Source organism: Nicotiana tomentosiformis, chromosome 2 (genome assembly GCF_000390325.3).
Source record: "Nicotiana tomentosiformis chromosome 2, ASM39032v3, whole genome shotgun sequence".
Lineage (NCBI taxonomy): Eukaryota > Viridiplantae > Streptophyta > Magnoliopsida > Solanales > Solanaceae > Nicotiana > Nicotiana tomentosiformis.
Window position 1 is genome coordinate 19,021,531 of NC_090813.1, and position 25,470 is coordinate 19,047,000.

General features: G+C 33.7%; 3 protein-coding genes and 2 non-coding genes across 19 annotated transcripts; all 5 read right to left on the bottom strand.

Moving 5' to 3' along the window:
• Nucleotides 1-1,525: 1,525 nt before the first annotated feature.
• Nucleotides 1,526-14,474, bottom strand: LOC104114999 (UDP-glycosyltransferase 73C3-like). 13 transcript variants are annotated; one of them, XR_011413719.1, is made up of 3 exons: nt 14,148-14,474; nt 11,402-11,493; nt 11,233-11,281 (listed from the first exon to the last, which is right to left on the bottom strand). XR_011413719.1 is itself a non-coding variant. In XM_070195055.1 (2 exons), the coding sequence occupies exon 2, from the start codon at nt 3,126-3,128 to the stop codon at nt 1,641-1,643; it is 1,488 nt and encodes a 495-aa protein (XP_070051156.1). In that variant the 5' UTR covers nt 3,129-4,849; nt 14,298-14,466; the 3' UTR covers nt 1,526-1,640. The 13 variants fall into 13 exon arrangements, 11 of the variants coding, with proteins under 11 accessions (XP_070051156.1, XP_070051153.1, XP_070051152.1 ...); XR_011413718.1 differs by having other exon boundaries at nt 11,239-11,281; nt 13,038-14,474; XM_070195055.1 differs by lacking the exons at nt 11,233-11,281; nt 11,402-11,493 and adding an exon at nt 1,526-4,849 and having other exon boundaries at nt 14,298-14,466.
• LOC117281142 (U6 spliceosomal RNA) lies at nt 6,137-6,239 on the bottom strand. The gene has a single exon (XR_004511759.1). It is a non-coding gene; the product is annotated as a U6 spliceosomal RNA (small nuclear RNA).
• On the bottom strand, nt 6,614-7,166 carry LOC138904433 (protein BUD31 homolog 1-like). Its single transcript, XM_070192932.1, has 3 exons — nt 6,996-7,166; nt 6,794-6,906; nt 6,614-6,680 (listed from the first exon to the last, which is right to left on the bottom strand). Exons 1-3 carry the CDS (start codon nt 7,164-7,166, stop codon nt 6,614-6,616), a joined length of 351 nt encoding a protein of 116 aa, XP_070049033.1.
• On the bottom strand, nt 10,469-19,742 carry LOC104114997 (uncharacterized). Of its 3 annotated transcripts, none has more exons than XM_018777268.3 (6): nt 19,415-19,729; nt 18,109-18,200; nt 17,910-17,988; nt 17,700-17,794; nt 10,900-10,921; nt 10,469-10,792 (listed from the first exon to the last, which is right to left on the bottom strand). In XM_018777268.3, the coding sequence occupies exons 1-6, from the start codon at nt 19,584-19,586 to the stop codon at nt 10,782-10,784; spliced, it is 471 nt and encodes a 156-aa protein (XP_018632784.1). In that variant the 5' UTR covers nt 19,587-19,729; the 3' UTR covers nt 10,469-10,781. The 3 variants fall into 3 exon arrangements, with proteins under 3 accessions (XP_018632784.1, XP_018632783.1, XP_009623856.1); XM_009625561.4 differs by lacking the exons at nt 10,469-10,792; nt 10,900-10,921 and adding exons at nt 17,025-17,415; nt 17,503-17,598 and having other exon boundaries at nt 19,415-19,742; XM_018777267.3 differs by having other exon boundaries at nt 10,469-10,921; nt 19,415-19,730.
• On the bottom strand, nt 14,286-14,388 carry LOC117281141 (U6 spliceosomal RNA). The gene has a single exon (XR_004511758.1). It is a non-coding gene; the product is annotated as a U6 spliceosomal RNA (small nuclear RNA).
• Nucleotides 19,743-25,470: the final 5,728 nt, after the last annotated feature.

Here is a 25,470-nt window from a genome sequence, read left to right on the forward strand (position 1 = left end):
TACCCAGGATCCGAACCCGAGATCTCTAATTAAGTGAAGAGTAATCACATCTACTACACCACATCCTTTGGATTTGAAATTTTTAAGTTTTTCTAAATCAAATTTATATATTTAGAAGTTTGAAACTACGTAAAAAGTATTATAAGTGACAATAGTTAACAATTCAAAATATATAAAAGGCATATAAAAAAATTACAATAAAAGAAAAACTCATTTAACTGCCGAAATACGAAGTATTAGTTTTATCATTAAATTGTACAATTTGCGTAAGGAAAATGTGCACTATCTACCAATAATATGAGAACAATGTAGAAGAAACTCGTCTGATTATTTCCAGTTTGGGACCAATGATGTGAGACATTTTGGAATATCTCCAGGTCGATATATAGTAACAAGCTAAACGATTGTATAAGTCATTTTCAAAGATTTTAAGAACCCTCTCAAGTCTCAACTAATGTCCACTTTAATTAATCTTATCGGATGAATAAATAATTAAAAGTGTTTACGTGTCTCCCTTTTTTAAAATATCAAGTAAAATAACAAAAGGAAATCTTCTGATTCAAAGGTAGATCCAAAATTTTAAACTGGTAGCCAGGTAGGTGTAGTACCAATATACTGTTTGTTCTTTTATGATATATATATATATATATATATATATATATATATATATATATATATATATATATATCATTTTTTTCGGATGGACTGACTCAAAATTTGTATTTAATGCTATCTTCCCCAGAATTACTTATTTTTTATTTATCGAAGTTATTTGCTGGTTTGTATTTAATGCAACTGTTCCCAAATTGACGAATTTGTCGCAATCAACTTGCACGCATTGCACATGACATGTTTATGATGCAGGAGTGATATTTATTTATTTAATAGGGGTGTCTGTCGGTTAAAAATATATATTAAGATATGATTCGAAAAGTTAAAAAATTTAAACTATTTCAAACACAACTTAATTTTCTTTATGATAACAACTAGCAGTATTATATACTGAGTAATCCTTTCGATCCAAAAAATTAGTCAGATGTGACAAACCAGCAAGCTGAGGGGATCTGAAATTAAAGAGCGAAGACTAATACTGTACCCACTGCTCCTTTTTTTGTGTGGCAATAGTGGAATCTTAGTACTAGAATATTTATCTTTCCAAATATAGGGTGTATTTGGTACGAAGGAAAATATTTTCTCTAGAATATAATTATTTTCTGGCAATTGAACTTCAAAAAATAGTTTCCTTAAAAATATTTTTCATTAAAAAGGGTAAACGATTTCGTTAATGATTTTAACCAATATAGTCCATTTGAAATAATTTTTTAAGTTTAGAGAGGGTTGACAGTGAGACAATGTTTCTTCGGAAAATTACTTTCATAGTACCAAACACCCCCTAAGATCCAGCCCAAGACAATAGTGAAAGATGGAAATTTAGGGAAAACATAGAGGAAGAGAAGCTAACTAATAAACCTTATACTGTAAAGAGCAAACTTAAAATGGACAATTACTTAAAGAAACTGAGAAATGAAAACACAGCAGCTAAATTATATTCCTAAATGACACAAATCACAATTCAGGGGAAAGGGTTTATGCATGTCTATATATATTCTGGAAAACAAAAACCTTGCTTTTCATAAGAACTATAAAGAACTTGCCTCAACACTGCTCAAACTTTGTTGCATAATATCTTGAATCAAAGCCTCTATGTTAAGGTAAGATGAGCCACCTTCTTCTAAAGCCCTCTTTGCCATCTTAGCAATCTCTTTTGCCTTTCTACGTCGATCTTCTCCTTCTACACCCTTATCGAAGATCTTGTCAATGGCATTCTTTACATCTCCGCGCTTCATTACTAAGCCTGATTTCTCCTCCATTCCCCATGTAACAGCAGCCTTGACTCCCACACTAACACCAGTGTATAACACTTCTGTTATCAATTTCTCATTAATAAACTGCTCAGCAAACAATGGACAAGTTATTATAGGCAAGCCAGAGCAGCATCCTTCTAGAGTTGAATTCCAACCACAATGTGTTAAGAAAGCACCAACAGATGGATGACACAATACAAGAATCTGAGGAGACCAGCCTTTTATTAAAAAGCCTCTTCCTTTAATCCTTTCTTCAAATCTTTCTTCTTCAATCCATTTCTCTAACTCTTTAGACTTCTCCCCTCCTCTCAATACCCATATGAATGGCCTATTTGATGCTTCCAAACCTAAACCAAGTTCTACAAGTTGTGAACATGTGAGGCCACAGATGCTTCCAAGACTGGCATAAACCACTGAGTTTGGTTGTTGCAAGTCAAGCCATTTCAGGCATTGGTTCTCATCTAAAGAGACAGTTTTGCCTCTTGCAGCCTTTTCGGATTCCGATTTGTTGCAAGCTGAAACAGGGCCAATGCACCAGACTTTCCCACCTTTGATCTTTTTGAATTCTTGAACATATTCAAGTTCTAGTTCCTCAAAAGTATTGACGATAATCCCATCTGAGACGGATTCAGCAGCAACCATCTTATTGCGAACGTCGACCAAATCTGGTGAGCCTGGATTTAGATTTTCAGGCAATTGTGATTTAGTCAGCTCTATTCTATGAGCCAAACCGGGTACTACAAAAGGCTCAAACTTGGAGACAACCTCATGAACTTTAGAACTCTGCAATTTCTGTGTGCATGTAGAAGAAAAACAGCCCATACCATCAAAGAAAATCCTAGGAACTCTAAACTTACATGCACTATCGACTGTCCAGGCCATGTTTTTCCCAGATATTATGCAGCTAGGACTAGGCTTAAGATCACTGAACAATTCTTCAAATGGTTTTTGCAACATGCTAGCAGCTACAAAGAAATCCTTAATCGAATGGCGAGAAGGTAAGGAATCCATATTCTCACATCCCTTGGGCAAACCGGCTTGTACAGCTGGAAATTCGAGTTCAAGTATTCTGATCTGAAGGCCTGATTTGACAGAGTGATCAATACCTGATTTGAATCTGATGGTGTTAAGGGGTGTAGAAATTATAGAAACAATTACACCATGTTGTGCTAACAATTTAGCTAAGTCTACCATAGGGATGAGATGACCAGGGGACATTAAGGGTACAAGGACAAAGTGAACCTGAGACTTTTGAGCAGCCATTGAGTAATGCAAATATGCTCTTCAGTTTGCCTGATAAATCAGAGGAGTGGAGAATTTATCAGAAGCTTTTGAGTGTTTCTTGAAAGTTGAAAATTACTTTCTGGAAGTGAGATGCAATAGCCTCTCAACTTTTCTTTGGTACCACCAAACTTATAGTCCTGTGATGAGACTCTCCCACAGTACAGATTCAACTCTCACTGTCCACCTTCCATTTTTCTGTCCCCTCTCCCCCTTCTCCAATCCTCTATGATTAGAAAAATAATATTTTAGAGAAAAGCCAAAGCTAAAGCTAAGATAGGTATAAAGTGACAAGAGGATACAAAAGCCTGGCTCTCAATATATGCTTATCTTGGTGGCTGATGTGAAAGCTTAACAATGGAAGTCAACATACACAGGTCTATGTCATTTATAATTGCAACTGCATGCATATGCCAGTGCTTGTTTTATTTCTTTTTCTCCTTTCTCCTGGGGTAGAAACCCTTTTTTTTTTGCTCTCTTCTCAGGGTGGAGTGGTTGGGGAACGTTGAATGTGGGGGTTGGAAAAAAAATGAATTAGTTAGAACAGAAAGGATAAAATATGAAGGAAATGGAAAGTGAAGGAAGGGATAAACTATTCTCACTGCTATGATTGGACAGTTAGGAGAAGAAATACAGCATACTTGAGCAAAAGAGATTTAAAAAACATATTTATATTCTTTTTCTTTTCTTTCCTATAATCAAGCATCAGGAAGGCTAGAAATTGTTCACGCCCAGGGCTTTGGTCTAGTGGTAGAGCGCAGTGCATGATGTGTGGATTAAACGCCCGTCATGAATTCGAATCCTCTGGCAAAAAAAACTAATATTTCAGCAGAGAAGAGTAGAGGGGCAGCTCCATTATCGACCAAATCCCGAACTGTGTGCTACTGGTCCTCGGAGATTTCTGGATTTTCAAGAAAAAAATATTGGATGTTGTTCCCAACCGACCAGCTAAATATTTATGATTTCCTCATAATAATATTACTTAAAAAAAAAAACCATTGAATGAAGCTCCATAGAGATAAGATCCTAAAAATAACAAACGCATTTACTTCTGCATTTAATTCTGCCATGTTTCAGCAGCTGATATGTTGGTACTAGGGCCAACAGTAATCTTAAAGGCAACCAGACTCAAAGTTGCAATTGGCCACCAAGTTTAGGTTTCCCATTTCAAAAGGTCATTAGGACTGTACTAAGAAACGAATCAGATCATAGAGACAAGCAGGGCTTCCCAATATAAATTATCAACCAAAGAGAAGCTTCCAAGAATCTATACATGAAGGTTTAATGACTTGAACAAGATATTGTACTGAGATGAAAATTTACACCATTGTCTGTTAGTCAAAAAATAACCATTTACAGAATGAGCAAATCACATGGATCTTACTCACAAGCCTTTGACTGAGTAAATTGTGATTTAGGAGCAAATAGCTCTACCAAGATATACTAACATAAAGGCATTGTTTTACAAAGTCATATGAAGAAGTCGAACTCTTTATGTAATAACACCCCCACCCCACCCCCCACCCCACCCAAATATGCACCAAAGATTGGAGGCTTACACAACAGCAGAAAATGTCGTTGGCTACTGTACATGTTAAACCAATATAAGGGCTTGTAAAGCTGAGATACAATGTGAGACATTCCAGCTTTGGAGTAGACTGTAGTTTGTGACCCGTCATATAGCTCCTAGAATCAAGGAAGCCCTGCAGTCAGGTTCAAAACTTGGCAAGTTATATTTCACATCACAATCATTATTTTGCTAGCAGGTTCTGATCGTGGCATCTGGTGTGTGGAGTCAACTTGATCAAGTCCAGCTCCTTTCCACAACCTTGAATTGAATGATTTTAGTAAAATCAACGGGCTGAAGAACAAGTTGCTCTAGAAACTGCATCTGTTGAAAGACTAGCTTTACCCGCAAAGAAAACGAAAATCTAAAAGAGAAGGATCTCAAAAAGATTTAGTACATATAAACAATCAAAGTGATAACTCTAATAGTAAATTTTGTTAAAAATAGATATAAGTACAGCAATAACTCTTTTGATAAAATAAACGGCATTCCTCATTGACATTGGCGTCGCATGAGCATGGCCGACTCAAAGGGCACGGGCGGCCCAAGAAGAGCACGACCATCATTAGTAAAAGTAGTAAGACTAATTTCTTGAAATCTGGAGAGATCGAACATCAGAGGTTCTATTATCCAAGTTACTAGTCATGTACTCGGATTAGTAGCTTGCCACATTTTATCCTAATCTAGGAGTTGAGCATTTTATGTGGCAGAACAGGGATCTTCGCATATACCTTAATCCTGTCATTCAGTTTCAGTTCTTTACAGATAATCAAGACAAATCATCCATGCCATTACTACTAGTTTCAGTTGGGCCAAATGCTAGACAACTGATGAGCTGAGTGAGAACCTTACACTCTCACACTATATTAAATAAATTAGCTACAATTATATGGATCAGAAGAGAGTGCATTAATCTCTTAGTGATTTTTAGAATTCTTTTTAAGGATCCAAGTTGCATATGCATACCATGTGATACCCATTGGACATAGGTAGATCAATACAAAATTAAGAGTCTAAACTTATGCATTCACTTCATTTTGTTCTTTTGTGAGTGATTTGCCTAAATCTAAATCAGCAAGCACAATTTTAAATGCCAGTCACCCTAACTTACTTTAATTTCCAACACCAAATTGACAATATTTCACAACTGATTCACCCAATTTACAGAAAATATTTGACGTCTAAGAAAAACAAAAACTTTGCAATTATGAACTAATATAAGTCGAAAATCGCACACCAAGAGTGATTACCCTTAATATAAATATTCACAGTTCGCTCTGAAAACTACACAACACACTAATTAATTTCAAAAGCAACTAGCAGACAACAATATGAAAATCGAAACACAGAGAAAAAGATACTAACATCAGGATAGGATTTTAGGGTTTATAGAGCAAAAAATAAAGGGAGGAAGAATGGAGAAAAAAAATTGGACCATTTTTCGATTCGTGCGTGTCATCCTTGCGCAGGGACCATGCTAATCTTCTCTGTATCGTTCCAATTTTATCGGATGTCCGCGAAAGGACGAACTCATATGTTCAGCTTCCGCGATATAAACAAAGAGCTGCTTCTCGCTGTCGCCGATGAGGGATAATTAGGTCGTTGGCGTTTTATTGGGCTTTTGTTTCTTGTTTAGTTTTAGGTGGGCCTCGTTTGTAGACTATAATCCATTTGAGTACTACTACTACTACTATTGTTTTTCATTTTAAAACTAGTATTCGTACCATAATAAATGTAATTTTTCATAAAAATTATATCTTGAAAATACGATAGATACAAAGGAGCATGGAAATGTTATTATTTTTGGAACATGTAAATGTAATTGATACTCCTACAATGAAATCATAAGAAAACACAATAAAGAAACATACCGTTATTTCATGAAATCCAATAATATTCTTTATAACCTCGAAAAAGCACGCCAATGTATACCAGCAAGAGTGCCACAAATAAAAGTTTCTAATACCCTGAAAATTCAGAAAGACGACAAAGACATAGTCATTCAAGATTGAAAAAATCACACATACATGAAAATAATTATTTCCCACTTGCACAACCTTGACATCCACAATATACATACTTTATTACAACAACTTTCCTAAGGTGCTTGGGGACACGATATGCACAAGTAGTTACAAAGTTGTGATCCCGAGGTTGTATGCAGTGCAAGCAGCAAAGATGCTCATATCCAGGCTGCATGTCAAAACACAAGAAATAGGAAAGAATTGAATATAAGAAACAAACAGATTTTGTAAGTTGTGGAGTATGTTGACTTCAAATACCTTCTTCCACCTTTCAATCAGGTTGCGATCTGCATAATGTTGTTCCAAATAGAACTCATACAACTCTTTTAGATATTTTATTTCTTCCATATTAAAGGTCATAAACATATCTGCTCCTTTGATGTGCAATTGTGAATATGGGTCAGAATGCTTCACACTTTCTTTTACCATCATTAGGGTCATTGCAAATTTTCAAAAACCCAAAAAATAGTAGTTAAGGTCTGAAAATTTCAATCAACAATGTAAGACAAAAAATATTACTCAATTTCACCTTGCATCAAATTACCACCTTCTCTCATTCAAGCATCCAACTCATGTAGAGTAGGCTCAATCAACTACCAACCCTCGGGGTATTTATATGTTTTGTCTTGACCCTAGGTATTTTTCAGCTGCAAATAAAAAAAAAATACTTATTTCATGTGCAAGAAGATGAATAGAGTAGTAACAGTTCCCATACCCACTACATGCACATAAATATAATTTTATAGGTAAGTAACCAGCACCAAGAAGGTGTTAATATCTCTACAAAAGTTAGTGTGCAATCATTCCCCGTAAGAATGCAGGAGAGTCTATGAATTCCACTGCATTACTAGGATCATTTATCTGGGTTTCTATTACTACAAAAGTACATATTTTGTACGTAAACATTTGAATGTTTCCAGCAAGGATAGAGTTTTATCCTGAAATATCTATGGTTCCTTTGAATCCAGACTGCCCTATAATTACACAAAGGATTGATAATGGTAAGTTTTCTCTGGCTCTTCTTAAACCTCCGTCCCTACCACCTGCTTAAACGTGATTAAGGGGGGTGGTATAATAAGATGTAATTATTTATGCAACTCTAGAATTATGACCAATAATTTCAACAGCTTATAAAGCTACTAATAACAGTAACTTCTTAACTACTCATAAGAGGAAAAGAATATAGAACCATAAAAGAGATATCGATGGAAATGCAACATCCACACCTTTCACCGAATAAAGAAAATGACATAAGTAATTGCACAGTTATCTTGCCATAATACTCTTTTCTAGATTGAACATCTGGAGCACTATAAGTCGGAGTATGAGCAATTGATTTTGGCCTTGAATGCAACAGGGTCGACAATAATTGCAGGAGGAAAACTATGACTATCTTATTATTTCCTAGTGTAGAAATATAAATATATACAAATAAGCAGAATAGCATCAAACTTTGAGTATCCAATATCATATATCCTCAAGTGTGGAGCTACTCTTTCATCAAGAAGGGTATTCTGCAACTTACTAATTTTGACTACTGGTGTAGTACAATGGAAATAAAAGTGCCTAAAAGGGGAAAGGTTATAGTTCCCACATAACTTAGTATGTAGCCTGAAATAACAACAGAATCAAACCAAATGATAGAAGCATTGCACATAGGGAACCAATGATTTGAAAAACATAAAAATTGTGGCCTTTATAATCATAGAATTGTGACAAAAGGCCTCAAATACCATTTCATTATCCTTCATAATAGTAGTATATGAGAAAAATGATTATTGACAAAATAAAAATATTTAAATATACTTCATATTCACTGAAGCTTTCTGCATTGGAAATGCGCCTAACAGGTTTTTGCCAACTGCATATTCAATAACGATGTCAAGATAAGTGAGAGTTAATACCACCTGTATCGCACAAAGCAAAAGAAAAATAGTTAGGGCAACAAATCGTTAGCTTTTTCTTGTCACTATCAAAACAAACCAACTTAAATACAACAGTGCCATCAAAATTAACAATATATAAGATCATAAAATAGTCTCATTGAAGCGAAAAGAGATTGATGATTAATGATCTCCCTTGCTACATTCTCATCAGTCTACAACAAATGGTGACATATAAATTTTTCAAAGACTCAATGACGTGAAGTGTACAATATTCATCTAATACAACGAAACCAAAGTAATTATATGAACCTAAGTTTAGGCACCTTGATACTTTAGTGGTCCGCATGTACATTATGTAAAGACACGACCGATCGTTTTGAGTTTTAGCTCGTCGTTCGACGGTTTGAGGCATTGAGTAACTTCACTTCAGGTATTATGACTTGTAGTATTTTTCTCTCCAAGTATTACCAATAACTGATTACCTACAAATCACTAGAACTCTTGAACATGTCAACAAGGGAATTTAGATTTAAACCATTGCTTCCACTTGAAAAGACCGACTTGCGCCCACAAGTACTAGACATATGAATATAGGCTTCTTCTTTTTTTTGACTCAAGAAAATGTCCACTTAGCTTATAACCTATTATGTGATGAACTTTTAATGAGCACATAAAAATACTTAAGTTGCAAAAATAAATTTTATACCATGTTAAAACTAGACATATAAAGATGATTTTGTAAAGAGATGTTAGGTAAAATGCAATACATAATATATTTGTATCTTATGTAGTAAGATATTTATAACTACAAACACTATATAACTAACTCAACTAAATTCATCAATCAGAAAATATTAAATTTAGCTATTATTCAATGTAATAACATTCATTTGCACCATTTAGACAAGTATTACATTCAGTTTAATATCACTACTATTTTCCAATAATATGTTCGTCTTGTATACGTTTTATACTGATTGACGCAATGAACACGTGCAACGCACGTACACTAAAACTAGTATTTTATAAATATATACATTTCATACATTTTTTGGCTAGCAATGCAATTAGTTTCAGCGGACCAGCTAATTTTGTATTATGCCCCAGTGTATTTGACCATTTGGTTGTGTAGTATCCATTTTTTTCTTAGCCTAAGATTTCAATAGTTAAAAAAGAACATTTTGGCAATGTTATCGGAACTAAATATGCTCATTTCACTAAGAAGATGCATTGATTTTAGTTAGAATATTTAAAGCAAAACAAAATCATAAATCAAAATTAGAATTTTTTTTTATTGAAATCCAATCACGAAAGAAATAAACAACAGATTTCACAAATAAATTCTTTTTAATTTCGACATGAGATTTTGTTATTGTAAGAAAATCATATATAGCCAAATAGGAAAACTTTCATTGTTGATCACCTTACTATTTTGTTATTTTTATTCTGCTTTTATATGAATTTTGGTACTGTCCCTTCTTGTCTATATTTTCATTAATGTGGTGTTTATGCTTTCCTGAGCCTAGGATCTATTGAAAATAGCTCCTCTATCCTCACAAGGTAGGGGTAAAGTGTGCATAGACACTACCCTCCCCAGACCCCACGATGTGGGATAATACTGGGTATATTATTGTTGTAACCAAATAGGAAAACTTTTATTGAATGCTTTCAACGTAAAGTTGTTGAAAGCTTTCATAATTTGATTACAAAGCTTTGGAGAAACACAAATCTTCTTCTTCTTCTTTCCCCATACATGTTCTAATGAACGAGAAATACATATACTATTATGTCTCCCATAAGCAAATCTAATTTAAGATCAAAGGCATAAAAGAAATGTACCAAAGATTGAATGAACTCATTCTAACATTCTACTGGATAAATAATTGATAACCGTTTGACAGAAATAGCTTTGTAAGAACTGCAATCTCACAAGGAATAATTGCAACATTCAACTGCATAGTTGTCCCCTATTGTTAAATGATTTCCTGGCTTCTAAGGGGAAATTCTGATCAAACTTTTACCTATAAAACAAGGCAAACATATAGTAGTAATAGCCAAGCTACCAAATCAAAATCTCGGCATGAAGGACTAATGGCTAGGAACAGCACGTGCAGCTTCTTCTAAGATTTTTCGAGCTTCACCGTCAGGTTCAGCAAACTCACCAGGATTCTGCTAGATCAAATCGATCAGACATCAAAAACCTCATAACTACATATTGCTCCTAGTAGGACAAGCCCCTGAAGCTAGTAATAATCTGACGACATTTGCATGTTCACCTCTGGCAGCATGATGGAGAGGCTTTTCAAAATCAACCAAACACGATTAGCGACAAGATGCTTCAGTACTGTTTAGTTCTACAAAACTAAAGCAACAAATAAAATTTTAGTAGAAACCCATACATCAACAGAGTCCAACATCCTCTTCACATTCAGGGTCGAGAGCACTGTTGATGTTGGGCTATCTCCGTGTACCCAGTTAAAAGTCATATCGTTAAATGAATTGATATAATTAAAAAATATGACAATAGAGGATAGCTATGACAGTGGAATATCAGTATGAACTTGGAGACGCAAGACATACCACCAGACAAGCATCATGCAATGGGATTGCTCCATCTTCATCCTTAGCCTCCAAAGAAGCTCCCCTCTCTAACAATAGCTGGGTGTGGAAAACGCAATTAAGGGTGTTTGTCATCCTTTTGGTTATAAGATCGTTAAGAGATCGACAGATCAATTAAAATGGTGAATTCATGAAATAAAGTTAGGCAGGTGCACCAACCTGCACACAATGGAGATAGCCATACAAACATGTTAGATGAAGAGCAGTGTCCCCATCTTCAAGAGGTTGATCAATGATACCACTCAAATTATCTGCAGCAATCAGGTAGAAGCACGTGAATATGATGCAAAAATGAAAAGCATAATATATTGAACAGGTTATTCAACCAAAAAAAAAAAAAATCAACTTCAACTCAAATATTGTCCAAATGCCAGAGTTAATTCTCTTGAGAGAGTCAACATACTGCTCATTGCAGGTCTGTCAAAGTCAAACTATACTAAACTAATTAGTTGTACAGAAAGAGGAGGAGAGCAAGTAAGAATGTTATTTCGGACACCAATGTTAGTTGCAAGTTTTGAAACCAATAGATCAGCAGAAATGAGTGTATGCAGTAGAATTTCAAGGCAAGTCCCTCAAGCACTCTGCTGAACCAAATTGTGCGACCTACTTCATAGGAAAGTGAGAAGAACATATGATAGTTTGGGGACGATTCTACGGAGTTGGATGAGATGAGTGAGTAGATGAATCACCAAATCAGAAGGCACAACAGAGGTATGAAAGATCAACTGTCTCTGTCTCTCTCATACACACACCACTATAAGGTGTGTCAAAGTCAAACTATACTAAACTAATTAGTTGTACAGAAAGAGGAGGAGAGCAAGTAAGAATGTTATTTCGGACACCAATGTTAGTTGCAAGTTTTGAAATCAATAGATCAGCAGAAATGAGTGTATGCAGTAGAATTTCAAGGCAAGTCCCTCAAGCACTCTGCTGAACCAAATTGTGCGACCTACTTCATAGGAAAATGAGAAGAACATATGATAGTTTGGGGACGATTCTACGGAGTTGGATGAGATGAGTGAGTAGATGAATCACCAAATCAGAAGGCACAACAGAGGTATGAAAGATCAACTGTCTCTGTCTCTCTCATACACACACCACTATAAGGCATGGGCTTCTTAGTAGTCCAGCTCAATTTTGTTCCTACTCCTTCCACCATCCTCAGTATTGAAACAAAATAAAGTTCAACAGAGCGACCTTGTTGCAATGAAACTCTGACAACAAGGTGATGAAGCATTCTTTTGGCACATCCCTTCTTTTCGAAAGTTAATACATCTCGTCCAAATTCAGAACTCATCTAAATGATAACTGAATCAAGACTAAGAACCACCAATTTACTCAGACTCGATCCGATTACATAAAGTTTTCATCTTTCAAACAATTAACCCGCATTAACGAACTCATCTAAATAGCTGTTGAATCATTATCTTCCCACAGCCACCCCCTTCAAACCCCTTCTAGCAATTATCCTGCAACCGCATACTACATCACATTCAAGAAAGGGTTACCACAAAAATAAAAAATAAAAACATAATTACCCAAAAAAGTTTTCTTAAAAAAAACTCATCTTTATCAAGTTAATGGTCAGAAGAGTAAATTAATTCACCTCCCAAAAATAAAAAAGCACCAAACCACAATCACAAAAACAAGACCCTTTCAAGAATTACTAGTACCATATTATACTTTAACACACTAGCCAAGTTACCAATCATGTAATCAAATTAGTAGCTTGCCACATTTTAGCCTAATCTAGGAGTTGCGCACTATATGCGGCAGAACCGGGATCTTTACATACCTTAGTCCATTGCCCATCATTCAGTTTCAGTTCTTCAAAGACAACCAAAATGATATCATCCATTCAGTCACTACTATTTGATCAGTTCACGCAGAAAATAAACAGCTTATCGAAAGAAGCTAATCGATAGATCTTCATGTATTGTAAAATTGGGCAGAATCAGTCAAATAATAATAAGTTCCACCAAACGACATGGTGAATCATAGGTAATTTGGATGGAATTTTCTTTTGCAACTAACACTTGTAAATAAGGAGATCTTGTTTTCAACTTGAGATAAATGCTAAAGTTTAAAGGGGGCGAGGGGGCTGGGATGGAGTAAAACCAGATATCTTCATTAATAAAATTGCAGGCCCCGTAAGTCAGATCAGTGACATGGTAATATGAATATCCCTATATTCATTGTTCCATTTTGTAAGAATAACTAGAGCAACAAGCTGCTCGAATGGTTCTAACATATGCAAAAGGTTCTGCTGCGCCTTAGTCGATTATTAAGGTCTTTGCAACAAACTTATCATCGAACAAGACTAGTAAGCCAAGATTAGACATCTACTCATATCCCCCTTGCTCCATGCGACTATTTTGTTACTTAAAGTTCTTTGTGATTGTAATATATTTGATGCATTACTAGACCAATTCATGAATTATACTTACCAAAGCTCAATGTTGTGTTAACGCCAACTTTTTCTTAGGAAAAAGGACATTATATCATCAAATATAAAGAGAATAACAAGTAAACAAAGACCAACATCTGAGCGGAAAATGGTTTTCAGGTGATTGTCTCCCAATATGCTAGTAGTACTGGTGTCTTTGACTCCAATTTTCATTTTGTAAATTAAGAGCCCAAGCCTATGCATCCTTTTGTTCGTTTCTAGGTAATTTGGCAAAGTCTAGGTCAGCAAGAGCAAATTATATATGCAAGTCATCCTTAATTACTTCAATTTCCAACCCCAAGTAAGAAAAATCTCCAAAAAGAAATTACAGTCACCACCAGTTTAAATATTAACCTACACAACACACTATTTAATTTCAAAAGCAACTAACTAGGTTTCAACATAAACATTGACAGACAGCAATATCAAAATCGAAACAGAGAGAGAAAAAATACTAACATCAGGATTCTAGGGTTTATAGAGCAAAAAAGAAGGGGAGGAAGAATGAAGACAAAATCGAAACAGAGAGAGAAAAAATACTAACATCAGGATTCTAGGGTTTATAGAGCAAAAAAGAAGGGGAGGAAGAATGAAGAAAAAAATTTGGACCATTTCTCGATTTGTGCGTGTCATCCTTGCGCAGGGGCCATGCTAATCTTCTCTGTATCGTTCCAATTTTATCGGATGTCCCCGAAGGGACGAACTCATACTTTCAGCTTCCGCCATATAAACAAAGAGCTGCTTCTCTCTGTAGCCGATGAGGGATAATTAGGTCGTTGGCATTTTATTGGGCTTTTGTTTAGTTTAAAGCCCACTTCGTTGATAACTAACTAAGTGGGCCTCATTTGTAGACTACAGTCCATTTGAGTACTACTACTATAATTTAGAGATTTTTACACACTTAATCCTTTTTGATTATTATTTTAAAAAATAGAATCATTTCTTGTTTATTCCATAAAGTGACTTTTTTTTACAATATTAGCGTATTACAAAATTTATGCTCAACATTTAATGAATGCGTTAATCACGCTTTCTTGACCTTTTCTTTTTGAATAACTCCATGCATTTCAGCTAAACATGGCAATAGAAAAGCAATTTTTATCTCTTTTAGGTGGAAATGGACTCCTTCAGAGTAGTCATTCCATGGATCGTATATACCCATAATTACGGATGATTCACTCAATTAATTTGTATCACATATGAATCATCCATGATACTACAATTATAACAATTATTATCCCATGTATAATATTGGAAATTAAGTTGCATAAAAAACATAACTAAAAGGCATGAAACATCAATAATATTATTATACTAGCATAATACCATGCATCATCATTATATCAAAATTATGCCATACATCTAATTTGCAAATATCTTACATAATAACACATATGAAACATTAAAATACCATTATTATACTACAATTATACGATATACAAGAGCTCCAATTTATATTATATGGTTAATAATTAAAAATATAAATTATATTCATATTTGAAATATTTATTGGTATTTGAATGATACCGTCATTAAATATTCAAAATACATACATAAAATATATATATGGCATATATTTAAATTCTTGAAAGACATTGATAGTTTCAGTTGAAAAAATACTACAAATAAACCATTATTATGCCTATCAAATATCTTTTTCATTTAGTTATACATATCTTAAAAGTGGCCTTAAAATCTCTATCTTCCACCACTTAACTAATGTCCTGGTAATGCTACGAGTATTATAATTAAAGGCATGATTTTAATTTATAAAAGAAAATATATAACAAAGTAATGAAGACCGAAAGTACATATAATTAGGTATCAAATAAGCATGAATCTTTCTGCATGAATCTCGCCCAAGAAAGAGTTATGTTGTTGGAAGCTGCTATGTTATATAAATATTTTATTGCCATAAATGATAATTAAGTTATGTTGATATGTTTTCGTAAATTTTATTTAAATGTTGCCTAGTTATGTTTTTTCAATTGTTTTTCATTTTAAAATGGTGGCAAAATGCACTTGAGAAATAATTTATTGAGAAATGTATATTTTTTGTTGCTCCCCAAAATAATAGCCGATATATATATATATATATATATATATATATATATATATATATATATATATAGTATATATATATATATACACTTTTTGGCTAGCGAATGCAATTAGTTTCAGCGGACCAACTAATTTTGTATTATGACCCAGTTTATTTGAATATTTGGTTAGGTAACGTGTTATAGAACTATCCTTTTTTTTCTTAGCCTAAGATTTCAATAGTTAATAAAGAACATTTTGGCAATGTTATCAGAATTAAATATGCTCATTTCACTAAGAAGATGCATTGATTTTAGTTAGATTAATTTAAAGCAAAACAAAGTCATAAATCAAAATTAGAAATTTTCTATTGAAATCCAATCAAGAAAGAAATAAACAAAAAAATTCACAAACAACTTTTTAATTTTGACATGAGATTTAGTTATTGAAATCATGTATCACCCAAATAGGAAAACTTTTAAGGGAAAATTATGCGACACATCAAACATATACACAGTATTTACCATTCGTAGCTACACTTCAGCAAATTTACCATTTGTAGCTATATTTGAATTTTATAGCAAATCTATCAAAGAAGAGATTAATTGTTTTGAATTGAAATAAGAGAGCAACAAGTTATCCTAGCTTAGTTGGTTAGAGTGTCAATTTAGTTGGCGAAAGTCTTGAATTTGACTCTCAACAAGAGCATTTTATTTTTCTGTATTTCTGTATTTCGCCTTGGTTGTATTCGTTGCACGAACAAGTATTTGTGTACACCCTTGTATACCGTCGATACATGTTGTATTCGTTACGCGAATGAATACAATTGTGAACGAATACAGTTGGTACAGGTTGTATTCGTTGGCGAACGAATACAATTGACATAGATTGTATTCATAGCGCGTTCGAATACAAGTGATACAAGCTGGTAACAATATATCAGTAGCTACGAATGGTAATTAAGCAAACTATAGTTAATAGGCTCTAAACTATAGTGCTTAATGAAAAATCCTCGAACTTAAAATGAAAGCTTTCAACTTAAAGTTGTTGAAATACGTCCTGCGTGCCCCTCCCATGCCCCTATATCTTTGATCGCACAAATCAAATAAGAATATTCTTTTCATTTGTTTCCTCAGCATTTCTGAATATCCTGTCCTATGATCAGTACGCAAATACGACTAGAAAAGTTTGTTCATTTTTAAATAAGTAAAACGACTAGCGTTGTATGAAATGACATCATAAAATATCAGTACTGGATATTCTAGCCTACAAAAAGAAGATACAACGCCACAAATCTAATGAACGAGCATTGAATATATTATTTTGTGTCCCAAAAGCAAAATTAATTTAAGATCAAGGCATAAAAGAAATGTACCAAAGATTGAGTGAACTGGATTCTAATATCCTACTGGATACATAATTGGTTACCGTTTGACAGAAATAGCTTATGTAAGAACTGCAATCTCACAGGAATAATTGCAACATTCAATTGCGTAATTGTCCCCTATTGCATAGGGAAAATTCCGATCGAACTTTTACCTATAAAACAAGGCAAACCTATAGTAGTAATAGCCAAGCTACCAAATCAAAATCTCGGCATGAAGGACTAATGGCTAGGAACAGGACGTGCGGCTTCTTCTAAGATTTTTCGAGCTTCACCATCAGATTCAGCAAGCTCACCGGGGGTCTGCAATAGCCAAAATGAATCGATCAGACATCAAAAACCTCTTAACTACACATGATAAATCAATGAAATGTCGCATCAGCTGCTAACCTTTCCATATATATTGGTCCTAGTAGGAGAAGACCCTAAAGTCAGTAATAACCTGACGACAGTTACATGTTCACCTCTGGCAGCATGATGAAGAGGCTATTCAAAATCAACCAAACACAATTAGCGACAAGATGCCTATGTACTATTTATTTCTACAAAACTAAAACAAAGACAAAAATTTTAGTAGAAATCCTTACCGAATCACCTTCTACATCAACAGAGTCCAACATCCTCTTCACACATTCAGGGTCAGGAGCACTGTTGATCAGCAGTTGGGCTATCTCCGTGTATCCTGTTAAAAGTCATATCTTTTTTATGAGAAATGAATTGATATAATCCAAAGATATGACAACAGATGTTAGTTACGACGGTGAAATATCAGTATGAATTTGGAGCGTATGACATACCGCCAGCACAAGCATCATGCAATGGGATTGCTCCATCTTCATCCTTAGCCTCCAAAGAAGCTCCCCTCTCTAACAATAGCTGGGTGGGAAAACACAATTAAGGTTGTTTGTTTATCCTTTTGGTTATAAGATCGTTAAGAGATCAACAGATCAATTAAAATGGCAAATTCATGAAATAGAGTTAGGCAAGTGCACCAACCTGCACACAAGGGAGATGGCCATACAAACATGTTAGATGAAGAGCAGTGTCCCCATCTTCAAGAGGTTGATCAATGCTGCCACTCAAATTATCTGCGGCAGTCCATCAGGTAGAAACACGTGAATATGATGCCAAAATGGAAAACATGATAATTGAACAGGTTATTCAACTTTCACAAAAAAAAAAATCAACTTCAACTCAAATATTGTCCAAATTCCAGAGTTAGTTTTCTTGAGAGAGTTAACATATTGCTCATTGCAGGTCTGTCAAAGTCAAACTATACTAAACTAAATAGTTGTACAGAATGAGGAGGAGAGCAAGAAAGAATGTTATTTCATCAATGTTAATTACAAGTTTTGAAACCAATAGATCAGAAGAAATGAGTGTATGAAGTAGAATTTCAAGGCAAGTCCCTCAGCATTCTGCTGAACCAAATTGTGCGACCTACTTCGCAGGAAAATGAGAAGAGCATATGATAGTTTGGGGTTGATTCTACAGAGTTGGATGAGATGAGTGAGCAGATGAATCACCAGAAAGGTGCACTCAGAAGGCACGAGAGGTATAAAAAACCATCTCTCCCTCTCATGCATGCACACACACACACACATCATTATATAGGCATGGCGTCCAACTCAATTTCATTCCTACTTCTTCCGTCATCCTTGCAAAGGACCAATCTTGTTGACATGAATCTTTGACAACAAGGGTGATGAAGCATCTTTTGGTACATTCCTTCTTTTTCGAAAGTTAAAGCATTTCGTCCAAATTTAGTATTATCTAAATTATAATAAGATCAAGACTAAGAACCACCAATGTATTCGGGCTCTGCCCCCACATAAAGTTTTCATCTTTCAAACAATTAACCCGCATTAACAAACTCACTCAAATAGCCATTGAATCATTATATACCCACCACTTTCAAACCCCTTCAAGCAATAATCCTGCCACCACATACACCACATTTAACAACAGCTTACCACAAAAACTCATTATTATCCCAAATTTTAAGCAGATCATCTTCACACCCCCGCCCAAAAAAACTCATTTTTATCAAATTGATGGTCAGAAGAGTAAATTAGTTCACCTCACAAAAATCAAAAAGCACCAAATCACAATCACTAGCACCGACTATACTTTAACACACTGGCCAAAAAATAAACATCATCCCACAAAATAACCCCAAAAATTAAAAAAACCCAGCTTTAATCCTGAAATTCTCAACAGGCAATAAAGTGTAAAAATCAACAAACAAGCAGATATGAGACCAGAAATACAAATAGCAAGAAAAAAAAGAGAAATTAAATACCAAGGGCATTGCGGAGGGCGTCGAGGTTTCCATTCTCGGCAGCATCGAAGAGGTTGAGCAGATGAGGAGGGACATCATTGGGCTCCTCCACCTCAATTTCCTGTCCGAAAATAGCTCCTTCTTCTTCTTCCTCTTCACCCATCATACCGTTACGTCCCCTTTGTACTGCCATTTCTCTCTATCTTTGCTCTGTTTTCCTTAACAAGTCAAAACCCTGCAGCTTAAACCCCAGGCTATGAGAACACACTACTGTCGCCGTGCAGGTCTTTTTGCGGGTACGCTAAAGTTCCTTCTGTATATTCTTTGAGAAAATGGACAAAATTGGTTCATTGTGTTTGGGTAGGTTCAAAGTAGTCCTTTAAATATATTCTTGAGCATTTTGGTCTATTATGTTTGTAAAAAGTGAGTATTTTTGGTATCTGTTAAATATTTAATAAACTCTCACCGTTAATTAGGGTTGTTCATGGTTTGACAAAAAAATGATCCAAACCAAAAACCGAACCAAACTGATTAAGTAAACCGATATTTTTCTTGATTTGGATTGGTTTTGATTTTAAATTTTAAAAATTGATAATATTTAGTTTGGTTTTGATTCTATTATAAAAAACCGAAAAATAAACAGAATCAAACCGATAAATTATATATAAAATTTAATAACTATTTATATAAAGTATCATATCTTTTTATAAATAATTTTAAATATTTTCTGTATTTTAATTATTATATATAGATTTTGGTTTATACTACTTATATCTTAAAAGATTCCCTAAGCCCAAAGTAATAGGAATTGGCCAATTTCTTTTCCTTAAGAGACTCAAATTCTCTAACCCTACGTATCTATTTTTGCCTAACAGAAGAGTTACAAAAAAATCTATCATAAAAGTCAAAAAAAGCTACTTAAATTGCAAGACTACGGGCTAAAGTTTAAGAAGATTTTTATGAACGTAAGATTCTAATTTGTTACAATAAATACTTTATCATTGATTCAACAAAGTGATGTTAGGCATTGACTAGTTTGGAGCTTAAGCTAAGGACGATGATGGAAGAGCTGCGACAGTGATCTTTATGAAGAAAAAAAGTAGAAGTGAATATGATATTATGGATTCTCTCATTCTTTTTTTAGTTTAAATACATAATTTTTACTTTTAAATGGACAAAGTTGTTTATACTTTGGAACCTTTATTTTGGCTTATTCTTTTGATTCTATCATGTACTGCAATTTAGTTCACCCGATATAGTTTTCTATCTTATATTATTGCTATAATTTTAATACTCTGCTTTATATTATATGCTACAATTTCAAATGTAAATAGTTAAAAGAACTATCACGGTAGGTATTTAAAATTATGCTCTAGTAGTACTTAAAATATTATTGTATAGTGTCGTTTTACTATTATCGACTTATCATTAGCTTATTAAAACAACCAAACTGATGGTTTGTTTTAATTTGGTTTGGTTTTGGTTTTAAAATTTTAAAAATCGATTAAATTGGTTTGGTTTTGATTTTAATAAAAACCTGTCTAAACCGAACCGTGAACACCCTTACTGTTAACTTTAATGAGATAGTGAGAGAGAAAAAATTAACCAGAACCATATTCTTTTATGTTTGGAAAATGTGTCGGGCCAATACTACGAGCTACCGGAATCCAATGGAATCTTCGTAAAGTTAATTATTACGAGTGTTACGATTCATTCAGTTGACATGTCCACTCGATTCATTGCCTCTCGAGTACAACTTATATTCATCGCAAGCACCATTGTTCGACACAATAAATCCTTTAAATATATCTTGAGCATTTTGGTCTCTTAGACCAATATAACAATTTATTTAATTGGCAGGCCCACTTGATACATAGCATCTCGAGCACAACTCTTATTCAAGCCAAAGCTACATTTGTTCGACACTACATGTGAAGCAAAATATTTGTCAGTTCAGGCTAAAAATACATACATAGATAGTGCTTTAATACCAAGGCGGATAACAAAAGCTCGAGACGGAGCCGCGTGATGAGGCGAAAGTATCACGTACAGTTCTATGAGAAGGAAGTGGCTACTTAAAATTACATAAGTGATTAGAGCATTGTTCCCTAGCTTGCTTTGGAAAGAGCTGGCTTCTTCCTCTTGAGTGTAGGATAGCCACTAATTCTTTTGATTAATTGCGTCAAAGTAAAATCATGTTCAATTTCAGAAGCAGTAATACCAAAAACTGCACAGCATTAAAAATAGATAAAAAGAATTGGAAAATATTCAACTAAAAAAACTACTTATACCAAACTAAAGCTGAACAACTAATATATTATTATTATTATCGTTAATTTCTTTTAACGTTGCTGTCAGTCAACCTTGAGCATTCAAAATTAACACACACATAAAAAATAAAAATAAAAACTAAGCTCCATCGCTCATGGTATAATTACAGTTAGGAGTGGCAAACGGGCGAGTCGGGTTAGATATGGTTCGGATAAAAAAACGGGTAATGAAAAAACTGATAAATTATCCGACCCGATCCATATTTAATACGGATAAAAAATGGGTTAACCAACGGATAATATGGGTAACCAAGTGTTCATATTCAAGAAATCATGAATAATATGGGTAACCATATTATCCATGGTTTCTTGAATATAAACACTTTTGGGAGAATTTCTAGTCTTCCAAACTTGAGAAACCTCCAATTTGAGGCTTTACAAATATAAAAGTTAAACTCTTATCCATTGGTTACTCATTGGTTATCTATTTTCTAAATGGATAATATGGTTCTTATTCATATTTGACCAATTTTTAAAAAGTTCATTATCCAACCCATTTTTCAGTGAATAATATGAATGGTTAACTATGTTCTTTTAACCATTTTGCCACCCCTAATTACAGTAGTGTATATCTAATCAAACAAGAAAACAAAATTTTATATCACCTTTTTTAATTAGGAATTAAGAGGATTTGATAATCCTTAAAAGATTTTGTACCACGTAGGACCGTTTATGATCGTATATTTTTAGCTGGTTGAGATTTACAATCCATGGTGAGCACGTATTTATATTACAGATAAATGATGTATTTAATAAAGTATAAGAAAGATCACATTTTATCAAATACATAAAATTGTTTCTAAGTTCTAACGTTGATTTTCAAGTCCAATGATAAAAGCAGCCGCGAGATGGTTTCTCCTCACAAAATGAAGTTTTATGTACTGATAATGAAAGAAATATTTATACAATCATGTCACTTACTCAATATAATTATAAATAAATATTTAACGAATATTAATTGATAATCTGATAAAAACCATAACTAAAATTCATTAAATGAAAAACTCGAACGAAATGGGAACATTTCATCTTTCAAATATTAACTTTCTTAATCCTCTTCCCTTTTAGAATATAAGTTTGTTTACCCTCAAAATCGGATAACAATTAGATTTATACGTGATTTTAAGGATATGTGATCTAGCTAGCTTGATAAAAAATGATAAATCAGATTGAAATTGAAATAAACAATAGAAAAGTATTAAATGCAATCCACACAAGTTGAACAGTCTTAGCCTTAAAAGGTTAGCCGCCCTCGAGCCAAAAGTACTTCGATATCGGAACAGAATGACAAGAGAATAATAAGAACTAAAAATAACAATATATTACTTTTGAATGCGAGTTAGAGTATGTTTCACAAGTAATCAGACCTCATTTATATAGTAGGGGAGTCCTACCTTAGGTACAATTCTATAAAAGGTAAAAATCTCCTGGTTTGATGATTTGCCGGTTCCTTATTGATACGTATCGAGATTCTCGCCGTGATATCCGATCGGTTACGGATATTCCGGCCTTCCGTTATTTCAGTCTTCTGTTGGTTATACCGGCTATGTTTTCTCGAACTTATTCGGGGTCGGGGTCGATTCCGGGATCATGGACTCAATGTTCTCAAGGACGGACATTTTGACTTCATGTTCTGATTCGATGAGACTCGGGATCGATCTTCAACCTCTCGCGTTCTGAGCCCGATCTGTCATGCAATAGTCGAGCCCGATTTCGACCGTATACAAAGTTCATGACAGTTCCTCAATAAGCTAATTTCACGTTTATTCTTGTTTCAGTTGTTAGATAATATTCTCTATTTTCTTTTAAGATTTGCTCACTTCCTAAAATCTTTGAATTTTTTTAAGTTGAAGCAAGAGAATAGAAAAAATGAGATAGGGTTTCAAAACAATCCAATAAGTATGCTTCTAATTTTAAATAGGTTGGGTCTTCGATCTCACAAAAACATCTTTATCTTTACATGTCATATTGTGGTTATCCTAAAATAGTCAAAACACACCAACAAGAGAAAATGATTGTGACTGCACGACAATTTTGTTTTAGAATTAGTAGAAGTTGAAACAAAATGTATGGAATCCTAGACCTACCTTGCCTTTCTTATGCAAATGATCATACCCTGTGAAAATGTCTTTTAGAAAAGCAACCTAATGTACAAAGCAACCCACGTTAATGCAGGGTTTGAGAAAGGGTCGCACCTCAAAAGATGTGATGTAGATGCACAGTCTACCTTAGTACAAGCATTAGGGGTTATTTTCACGACTCAAGATCGATAACTTTTTATGTCTAAGTTCACGCTTCCAGAAGATGATAATATAATTTAAAAATAAATTATCGAGGGTTCCTAGATTATTCAAGATCAATAATACCTTACACTTCTTTGGCAACAAAGTAAAAATTTTAGCGACTAGTTTCTTTTCTTTGGGCTGGCATGCAAAACTATTTTCTACCATTCTCTTCATCCATATCAAGTGCCAAAATCAAATGGGACCTTACGATAATGATTGACTTGATATGGAAACTAATATTCCTAAGATGAGTTAGTTCCAAAGTCTAATATAATTGCATAAGCAAGTGCAGTAGGTTATATAATATGTAGTTTTTTTGCAGTGGATGTGTCAACAGTTCCAAAGTCTAACATAATTGCATAATTAGCTCATTAAAATATATAGTTTATTGGTTTGGGTAGAGTATGTGCTGAGAATAAACGTATTTGATTCCTCTTATAATTGGCATCCACCACATAGTTTCATATATCATAATCATCTTTTGAGGTAAAGGTCACCCTCATTAGGGAATCTGGCCAAAGACAACACAATTAATTATTTATCTTTTTAGTATTAAGTATGCTTTAAAATATTTTTTAAATGTCACTCTCATTAGCTATCATTTTGGCTTTAGTAGTCGACCATTGTGGTTCTTTTTTGTATTATGTGATCCATCAACACTTAGAGATAATGATAATTAACGAATCAAATTAAAAGATAATCATCTTTAATATCGTTTACTTTAGATGGACGAAGATCGAAAGGTATTCGAATTTGTTTATAATTACTCTAGTTTTGGTCGACTTTTTGAATCATAAATATCATAAATGCAAAGGTGTTGGTCCAATTAGAGATGTCCATAATATTTGGATAATTTGTTAAATTATAGAACAAAATTTTATTACTTACTTTAATTAATCTCCACGGTAAAATAACTCATTTTAGCAGCTCATATCATCGTGAATTTGAGACTCTGAATGTTTTTATTTAATATATTTATTCTGAATGAACAATCTGCATTTATCGAGATAATTAACTCATCTTGCCAACTGTTAGAAGAAAATCATGTAGAATGAGCTTGCTTTCTATAATTTCGAGAAGGGAGGTTTCCTCCTTTAGTATCTGAGAAATTTAGAGTTCGTAGATTAAAAGTGTGCTTAAAGTCCAAATTGTTTAATAATTTGTTATCTTCCAGTTTATAAGTTTAATATAATAAATAATTAAAATAAACGGAAATTTACTTTTTTCAAGTTTCAAATGAAATAAACTACAGAGTGATTATTATCTTTAAGCGGAATTCCCCTAGATTTTAAAGAAAAACGAAAGTATATACTTTGGTTAAACATAATTCAGACATAAACATGTAAAATTTTATGTTGGGTGAAAATTATGAGAAATTACATCAACGATATTTATATAGAATTAATTGAGTTATATATATATATATATAAAAGTATCATTTTATAATTAAAATGATATTTTT